The sequence below is a fragment of the Drosophila ananassae genome, chromosome 3L (assembly GCF_017639315.1).
Source record: "Drosophila ananassae strain 14024-0371.13 chromosome 3L, ASM1763931v2, whole genome shotgun sequence".
In the NCBI taxonomy this organism is placed as follows: domain Eukaryota; kingdom Metazoa; phylum Arthropoda; class Insecta; order Diptera; family Drosophilidae; genus Drosophila; species Drosophila ananassae.
In genome coordinates, this window is record NC_057929.1 from 491,841 (window position 1) to 500,705 (window position 8,865).

The 8,865-nt window shown below is 44.8% G+C and overlaps 3 protein-coding genes across 5 annotated transcripts; 1 reads left to right on the plus strand and 2 right to left on the minus strand.

Moving 5' to 3' along the window:
• Positions 1-73: 73 nt before the first annotated feature.
• Positions 74-3,332, minus strand: LOC6495302 (TAR DNA-binding protein 43). 3 transcript variants are annotated; one of them, XM_014907747.3, is made up of 7 exons: positions 3,067-3,332; positions 2,010-2,285; positions 1,634-1,944; positions 1,373-1,577; positions 685-1,316; positions 497-625; positions 74-436 (listed from the first exon to the last, which is right to left on the minus strand). In XM_014907747.3, the coding sequence occupies exons 2-7, from the start codon at positions 2,248-2,250 to the stop codon at positions 365-367; spliced, it is 1,590 nt and encodes a 529-aa protein (XP_014763233.1). In that variant the 5' UTR covers positions 2,251-2,285; positions 3,067-3,332; the 3' UTR covers positions 74-364. The 3 variants fall into 3 exon arrangements, with proteins under 3 accessions (XP_014763233.1, XP_014763234.1, XP_001958665.1); XM_014907748.3 differs by having other exon boundaries at positions 2,966-3,332; XM_001958629.4 differs by having other exon boundaries at positions 3,230-3,304.
• Positions 3,333-3,561: 229 nt separating this feature from the next.
• On the minus strand, positions 3,562-7,768 carry LOC6495301 (ubiquitin carboxyl-terminal hydrolase 35). Its single transcript, XM_001958630.4, has 4 exons — positions 6,348-7,768; positions 5,949-6,280; positions 5,042-5,879; positions 3,562-4,978 (listed from the first exon to the last, which is right to left on the minus strand). The coding sequence occupies exons 1-4, from the start codon at positions 7,149-7,151 to the stop codon at positions 4,400-4,402; spliced, it is 2,553 nt and encodes an 850-aa protein (XP_001958666.1). The 5' UTR covers positions 7,152-7,768; the 3' UTR covers positions 3,562-4,399.
• A 170-nt stretch (positions 7,769-7,938) lies between these two features.
• LOC6495362 (transmembrane protein 18) lies at positions 7,939-8,806 on the plus strand. The gene is made up of 4 exons (XM_001958631.4): positions 7,939-8,132; positions 8,190-8,307; positions 8,383-8,531; positions 8,589-8,806. The coding sequence occupies exons 1-4, from the start codon at positions 8,073-8,075 to the stop codon at positions 8,718-8,720; spliced, it is 459 nt and encodes a 152-aa protein (XP_001958667.1). The 5' UTR covers positions 7,939-8,072; the 3' UTR covers positions 8,721-8,806.
• Positions 8,807-8,865: the final 59 nt, after the last annotated feature.

Below are 8,865 nucleotides of genomic sequence, written 5' to 3' on the forward strand. Positions count from 1 at the left end.
AGCCAACACAGAAACTTTCCCCAGATTTGAAACTGGAATTTTAGATACCTTTTTAGACAAAAAGAATATATTCTTTTGAGCTTTGGCGTGTATTTTATTTTGAAGAGAGAGTACAATAATTTGTTACATTCGTTTTCGTTCTCATTTTCACTGATGTAGACCAAAATTCTCTAGTGTTACTTACATACAAAAATGGGGTTTAGTATGCTTAAATACATACGCTTCTAATCCGTTTTTAAATATAGAGTACATATATTTCATATAGTTAAGTAAGCTACATTTGTTTTGGTTAAATCAAGAATTATTCGCAAAAACACTCATGCGATCATCGATCGAGTGCCTAAACAAATCAGCGAAGTATCCTTCATAGAAAGTTTGACTTCTCAACTGAATTTTGGGATCCGCTGCTCTGATTTGACCATCCCGCGTTGCCGTTCTATAAATGATAATATTTTAATGAATTTCAATGAGATAGTAAGGAATTTATGGCACTTACCTGCTGGTCGGAGTTGTCTGCCTTAATCATATTGTTGGCGCCAGAATTGTTTTGGTTATTCGCTCCTTTCCGGCCACCGTAGTTGGCGTTGTGACCGTTTTGGGCCATCCATGATAAAAAATTGCCACCCTGGAAAGTAACTAGAAGAGTTTTTTGTTTGAAACATTGATAGAGTTTGGTAGGCTTGCCTGCTGGTCCTGGTTCTGGTTTTGTAGCTGATTGCCGACTAGGCTCCACTGATTCAAGGCAGCTGCTACCAGCGCCGGGTTGATCGGCAATGAGTTCAAATTTAATCCAACCCCCAGCGGGTTGTTCATGTTCTGACCTTGATTCGATGAACTGGAACCCTGCGAATTGATGCCTAGCGCCTGCAAGTTCGGCATATCCAAGTGACCCCTGTTCATCCAGCCGTTACTGCCGCCCACGTTGCCGTTGTGCGGCTGGTTCATTCCACCATGAAATGCCTGTCTATTATAGGAGGAGCCGCCATCCTGACGATTCTGGTTCCCGCCAGAGTGATTGCTGCCGTTATTGTGATAGCCCCCGCCCGAGTTGCCGCCATAATTATTGCCACCCATGCCGTAACCACCACCACCACCAATATTGCTGTGACCATTGGTGATTGCGTTCTCACCTCCGTGTACGTTGTGCTGATTATTACCTCGATGGTGTCCGTTACGACCACCATTCATGTGGTTTCCCTGTGGGGGATAAGAATTCATGCCGAAGCTATTGCCAGAGTTGTAGTTGTAGTTTTGGGCCTGGCTATTTCTGTTTTGTTCGGCCTTTGGAGCAGCATTCGAGACATGTACCGAGACACCTAATTAGAGTATAGAATTATAATTAATTTCCTCTTTTTTAACTATTTGTTTTTACCTTTAATTATATGATCCTCTCCGCACAGCGATTGTGCCACATCGGGGTCGAGGAAAGTGACAAAACTGAAAGCTCTGAAGGGCCGTGGAATAAAAACATCAGTGACTTCGCCAAACTTTGAGAAATACTCCCGCAAGTCGTCCGAGTTGATATCCTCAGTGCAGCGGCCGACGAACACCTTGCAGGGCACTTGATGGCCCATACCCTAAAATACAAACTATTAGTTTATTTTTTCTATTTATCACAATCTGTGGGCGTCACCTTGGAGTTGGGCACCTTAACCTCGCACCAACGACCGTCGATCAGATGCCGATTGGAGAGCACTCGCATCTGGGCATCATAAGATCCGAATCGGACGAAGCCAAAGCCCTTGGACTGTCCGGATTTATTGTCTTTCTTGATTTGAGCCATCAGCACCTCGCCATAGCTCTCAAAGTACTCCCTTAGGCTGTCCTCGCTGGTCTTCCACGGCAATCCGAGTACAATGAGATCAGTGCATCGCAGCCTGGTTTCGATGCGTTTGGTTTTGGCCGTTGAGTTCTCCAGGTTGTCGTCGCTCTTCCGCTTGTTTTCTGATTGGACGAGGGCAACGAAGGATTAGAAAATAGCCCTCTAAGAGGAGTTTCAGCAGTCTTACCCTTTGGAAACACACAGAAGTACACATATTCGCCCCACCCCGAATCAACGCTGGGAGGGAAGAACCTTCCCTCGTTGGAGCGAACCCCTCGCACCGCTTTGGTGTCGAGATTTCGGTACTTAAGACCGCATGACCCGGGAAACTGGGCCTGAAGTGTGGAGAGCAGTAGGGTGCCATCCTCCTCAGCGGGCAACTCGATGGGCTCGTCACCCTCCTCCTCGGAAACTTGAACGAAATCCATCACTACAACCACTTGACCCTTTGGCGGATCTGGATCTATAAACGACAGACGATTAAGCAGCCGACTCTCAACTCATTCAACTCAAACTCAAACCATCATTCAATCAACTGAAGCATCCCATTCTGTCCATTCTAAGCTACATACGTAAAAAGCACGCACTCCTTTCATTCTTTTTTTTTTTTTCACCAGAAGATGCATTTTAAAATCAAACACAAAAATTCTACACACATTTTTTTTAACAATTCTAACTAAATTATTTGAACTCCCCTATGGTTTTTTTTTAGAAATCATAATAAATAAAAAATATTTTATACCCTTTTTTTTTTGGCCCGGTTTATGTGTACGTATGGTATACACACACATTTTATGAGAAAAGGAAAAAAAAAAAGAGCCCCTGAAAAATCGATCAATCAATGCATACAGAAACGTATCAAAAAAGAGGGCAATTTCATGAAGAAAAAATGGAATAAAGGACTAATTTTATGCTACTGAAAACGAAAGAGTTTATTCCTAGACAAGATAAATGGCCAGTTGGGCCAAGAGATTCTACCAATAGCCCGGAAATACAATGTTGTACGCATGCAGTGCGGTGCGGCATGACATGCGGCGGGGCGGCACACACTTGCACGACATATGTATGTACACCTATACACAGGTAGGAAACAGTTTGACAGGCGACAGTCGTCCTAAAAGGTGGTTACACAACAATTCTTACACTATTTAGGGGTTTGGACGTGGACGTTAGAGACGTCTGTAATATCTGTATGATTCTGGGGCAGCGCTCAGAATATGGCTTCTACTGCTTTAAGCTCGCACCTCTCGCTCTCTCACACGAAACGCAACGCTTCACACTCAGCTCAGGCAAGACCAGAAAATCACTTTCCACGCTTTCCACTGCACGCTCGTTATTTCGTTTCAACACACGCTCGTAGGCACATTCACTTTCAATTCGTGCGTAATATATACAAATAATATTTACAATTGAATTTTTAAAGATTTAGCTAACACCATTTCCTTATTTTTTCTTCTTCAGTTGTGTATTCGATTTAGAGATGGTCGATAATTTTCAAAAACTCCTAGGGATGTAGGAAATAAATATATCAAACAATCGATATATCGATAACATACAAAACTTTGGTATCTATGCCACAAAATACTAAACATATTGGCGCCACTTTTAAATTACAACATCTTGTTAAACAACTTTGTAATAAAAAGTCATTGAGTAGGTTCTTGGGCTTTTTTTTCTTTATTGATACACTTATAGCATAGCATAGTATAGATATTGGTTATCCATAGACATACACCATATACAAAGTTATATGAAATTATTCCAATTTAATTGCAATAATATTCAAAATAGCATTTTCTGCTCACCAGATCCAGAGATACATGTTTTGTAAATATATCAATTACAAATTCGTGTTGCAGTTTTGAAATTTTCTCCAAAAACAGAATAACTAATAATACAAGGGGGGATTAGCTCGATTTCAATCATGCTAACTATTTTACAAGTCATTGTCATTATACTCAGCTTTCGGCTAGCTTGATTTAAACTCGAGATTTGGTTTCACTCCGAGTAGTGGCTTTGCTTTAAAAACTAAGTTGAAGTGCATAAATATCCAATTGTTTTGCTTTGGAAGTTAGTGGGTTTCTCAGATCGGCTTATTCTGATTCGAGTATTTAGCTCTCCTTTCCGGCTAATTCAGATGATTTTAATCGTTTTCAATTTATATGTAGGTGTACGCATTTATGCTCGTTCTACAACTAGGTTTGTGTTAACAAAAACAAAAAAATCATAACAGTTTCGTAAATGGAAATACATTCATAGTTTTCGTATGTATGAGAGAGATGATGCTTGGGATGATTCTTGGGGGGATCTGGGACCGGAGGATCAGGAAACTGAAACAACAATGGGACGAGCTAGTGAACGAGCAAACGGACAGCTAGACAGCTTGGCCATAATATCTAACTACTCGATCGATATACGCAGCCTTATACATGTCAATTGGTTATGCACTGGCAATATTTGTATGGATAACATTTAGATTAGTATGCGTGTTTTGTTAAGTAGATAAATATATCATCTAGTGGCCTCCTCATTGCTCGTGCTCGTGCTCGCTCTCTCTTAACTCCTCCATTCCATCCTTTAGTATACGAATCGATTGAAGCTCATACCCAGCCCATTGCCACCGCATCCTCCGGTCGGTGGCGGCGCTTGGTCATCCTCATCGTCCCCGTCGCCATCGTAATTGTGCCGACTGACAAAACCATTTCCACCGAGGCTACCGCCGCCGCGTTTGTAGCGCTGAATTCTTAACTCCTCGTTGTAAACGCGGTTGTCCTTCTTCACGTAATCGCGCAGCTGGCTTGGCAACTCCTCCAGCGACAAAGGCGGTGATTCCGGGACCGAAATCACTTGGTGACCCGATCCTATCCCTGACAATGAGCTGGTAGACGCCTCATTGCATTCGTTGGAGCGTGCGCACATTTTGTAGAACAAAATGTATGGTGTGTTCGGCGAGGTGAGGTTGTGCATTTCCTCCGGCTGGGAGTGGGTCACCAGGTTATCGTTGAACTTGTACCAACGCTTCGATTGATCAGCGGCAAATGTGAAATAGTGCCCGGAGTCCATGCTATAACCCGCATGCACAACACCAGCATAAAGGTCGTAATGTACTGTCGACATTTCCTGCAGGGATTCCATGGTGCACACCTTCACTGTGACCTATTTGGAATGCAGGTTAAAAACTGAAATTGTTCGAAAAAAAATAAACCTCAAAATACTCACGCTCTCATCGTGGAACACCTTGTGCATAAGCTTGGTGCGGAAATGGTACTTCTGATCGTATTTAAACTGCTTCAGCGTAAGGATGAGGTTCCGGGGAGGTTGAGTGACGCCGATGTGGCGCTCCGCATCGCAGAGCTTTTTGCAGCGCGGACAAAAGTACTGGTTATCCCCGTCAAGTTTCTCAGGCGAGCAATAATACTCGATTAGATCCTGCACCGAATAGTTGGTTGCTCCGCAGTCGTCCTTGTCGTCGGGAAATGATAGCTGAAGCTCGCGGAAGCTGTCTTCATTCCGGCTCTCCCAGCCGCAGCTCAGACATCGATAGGTGGTCGATAGCTTCCCCGCGAACGTCTTGTCAATGGTGGATGACGGTTTGGGTGGCGTCAATTCTGGCTCGCAATGCTGCTGCTGCTGCTGGTGCGAGCTGCTTGGGTTTTTGGTGGGTGTTGCAGGTGGTGTGGGAGTGGGATTGGCCTTGCTTCCGCCGATGCCTAGATCCCGATCATTCCTATTATAGGGTATCACACCGCTGGTTTCAATCTCCTCGTTAAGCAAGCAAATCACCTCCGAGTTGTTGGCCATTGGAGCTCGTCCTCCATTGCGCCCAGACTTTGTGAAACTGTTGATTTCGTGCTCGTGCAGCAAGTCCAGCAAATGGCCTAGGAACTCGGAGCTATCCTGCTGCAGACCGGGCGTGAATCCTGGCGGCCGAGTGGCATTTAGGACTACCAAAGGTGTTAGCTCATAACGCAGCGAGTGATGCATCAGGGCGATTTGCTGCTGCACCTTTCTTAGCAAAACTGAGTCACACTCGATGAGTAGGATCTGCCGGCTGAAACTAGAAACAAAATCAATGATAAGAATATAATAATATTGAGAGATGATGGGCCAGATTAATGCCACTTACTCGCTAGTCATGGCAAGGGCTTGCAGCACGCTGTTCATATAGCAAGTGTTGCCCAGGTTAACTAGTCCAACTCTCGCATTCCTTCGTCCCCAGGGCTGGGCGCTCTCCTGCATCGCTCGCGCCAAAGCCAGGCAATTGGGCGAGGGATCGTACGTCTGCAGTGCTTTTTTCACATTAGCGTAAAGGTCATCGTGGTCGTAGAAGCGAAGCACCAGAGCGCTCGTTAGGTCGACCAGCTGCTGGAGACATTTACGAGCCTCCAGGCCAGCATCTTCGTTGGAATTCGCCTGCTGCTTCAGATACTGCAGCACAAGTGGGATCTTTGGCAAAATCTATATGAGAACAGATACCATTCATGATTAGTTTGGAACGAAATTGAAAAGATCTAGGTCGGTGTACCTTATGGAAAACCTCGGGCGTTTGGTTGATGGTGGACAGCATGTGGAACACCAAAGGTGACGCCTTATGGCGAATCGCGGGGAAGATCATCAAACTGAAGAGTTTCTCGATGTTGTCCAGCGCAATCTCGTCCAGCAGCGCCCGTTTGCCTTGATCCTTCAGCCCGTTGAGCAGGGCCATCACCCAAAGCGATAGGTTGCTGCAGAAGGTGCACTCGCCCATCCAAACGCACAGCAGGCCCACTGTCTTCCGGATGCTCGCGTCCTGCACGTTCTGTTCCAGCAATGAGTGCACCGCCTCGAGTATCTGATTCGAATCGAACAATTGGAACACAATTGCCAGCGCACACGACGGTGGCGGGTCGAAGGAGGACTTGGTGATCAGATCGTAGACGACTCGCAGGTAGAACATCTGATAGTGCTTCTCGTTGCGCTTGGCGAGAAAAGCACCGACCTTTGTGGCCTCCTCCTTGAAGCGGGCGATGTCCTCTGGCGTCTTTGAATGTTGCATGCGCGACAGTTCGACAATAATATGCTCGTAAAAGCCCATCAAGTTGTGAGCTTGTTCCGGTTGTTCCAGGCACTGCAGCAAACTCTTAATGTCACGCTTGCCAGGCCGATTGGTATTCAGTCCACCTTCGTTGGTGGAAGATCCCAGATCCATACCAGCAGCCGCACCACTTTCATTGGACATCTTCAGTCCATTGACGGCAGTGGGCTTTGAGTTGGGCGGCAGACCGCTGTTGTTATTGCCGGCATTCTCGGAACCGTCACCCGATTCGGTGTTATTCTGCTTGACAGCCATGGCGCGAAGGAGTCGCCGAGCGTGGGAGTGGACGCGAGGTGCGTGGATGCTAGTGGACCAGAAGGCCGAATTGATCTTCCAGCTGCCAAGTGGCAAGAGATTTGGTTTGCGGAGCGCCCGGGCACTGCGGCTATTGTGATTCCTGCGACGCTGCGCGCGAAGTCTACGCCGCGTGTCCTTGAACCGCACGCCGTTACGTGTCGTTGTTACGAGTTGACCTTTCAACGGCGGCAATACCGCGTCAGTGTCCGCATACACAGCGCTCCTTCCGATCCCTGGTATCCGGCCACTGAATCCTCGACAGAAGCTACTGCTACTACACCACAACACCAACACCAGTACCACCTCTGCCCTACGCGAATGTGGTGCACTGGTTGGCTTGTGGTCCGTGCCACATCTATCCTTCCTTTTCCTGGGTAATTGATCCTTGCTTTCGCCCGATACGCTTGTTCACTCGTTGCCTAAACAGGTCGGTAGCTCGGAATGAGTTGTTTCGCCCTAATAACTACAATTTTGAATGCTTTTCAACGAATTCTTTGTGATATTTTTCAGATTTGTTAATGTTGTGTCTACTGAGTCAGTGAAAGCGTTATCGACACGTTCAGACGGCATGACATTCACGGCGATAATACACGGTCAGTCAAGGTCTGGCTAGAAATTGTAGTGACTAAGCGTATTTAAATTTCCAATATTTGTGCTTATCCAGACTATCACTGCATAATTTTTTTTGGCTTAATATAAATTTAAAAAAACGTAGATTTCGTTATTTGATGAAATTTTTATTTCAGCATTACCCAAAATAACACAAATTAAACGTTTACCAACACTGAGGGTTGTTGTCGAGCGTTTGTTTATTTTTTGATCCCTTGGAAAAATATTAAATAAATTATATACAGTCAAATAACACTTTAATATCACACAATGCATCCTGGCCAGATGGAAGTGAACGAAATCACCGGATATTGGACTTTCCTTCTCAGCGTGAGTTGAAGCCCTGGTTTAAAAATAAGTAATCTTGAAAAAAAAATGTAATTTCAGATTGATTGGAAGGATCCGTGGCTCATTTGTCTGGTCCTGGCACATGTCCTGACCACCACCACTGCTCTGTTAAGTCGGAACAATAGCAATTTTCAGGTTTTCCTTTTCCTGATTCTGTGTACGTGGTTTTGCCGCGTTGCCTAGGAATGTGCATTAATGAAGCTTATTTGTTTTTGTTTCCATGTCTTATCAGTGGTGGCTGTTTATTTTACGGAAAGCATCAACGAGTACGCGGCTCAGAACTGGAGCTCTTTCTCAAAACAACAATACTTCGATAGCAATGGCCTGTTTATCTCGACAGTTTTTTCAATTCCCATATTACTCAACTGTATGCTGTTAATTGTAAGTTTATTGGGTGATTCTTATAAAAAAATAAGTTTAAATTATGTATTCTTTCAGGGAACTTGGCTCTACAACTCTACTCAGCTGATGGTTTCTTTAAAAACAGCTCAACTAAAGGAGAGAGCTCGTCAGGAACGTCAAAATACGGCGGATACAACAGGCGCAACGACACATGCGAAAGTAGAGTAAAGCTGGCTTGTAAAGCTGGTCTAATACTTAAGATAAGCTGTGAAAAATTGAAGAAACATTCAAATAAGATATCCTTTTTTATAAAATGGAACGTTCATCGAAGTTTATGGCACATCTTCTGACAGCTGGTGCCGTTTATTCTTCT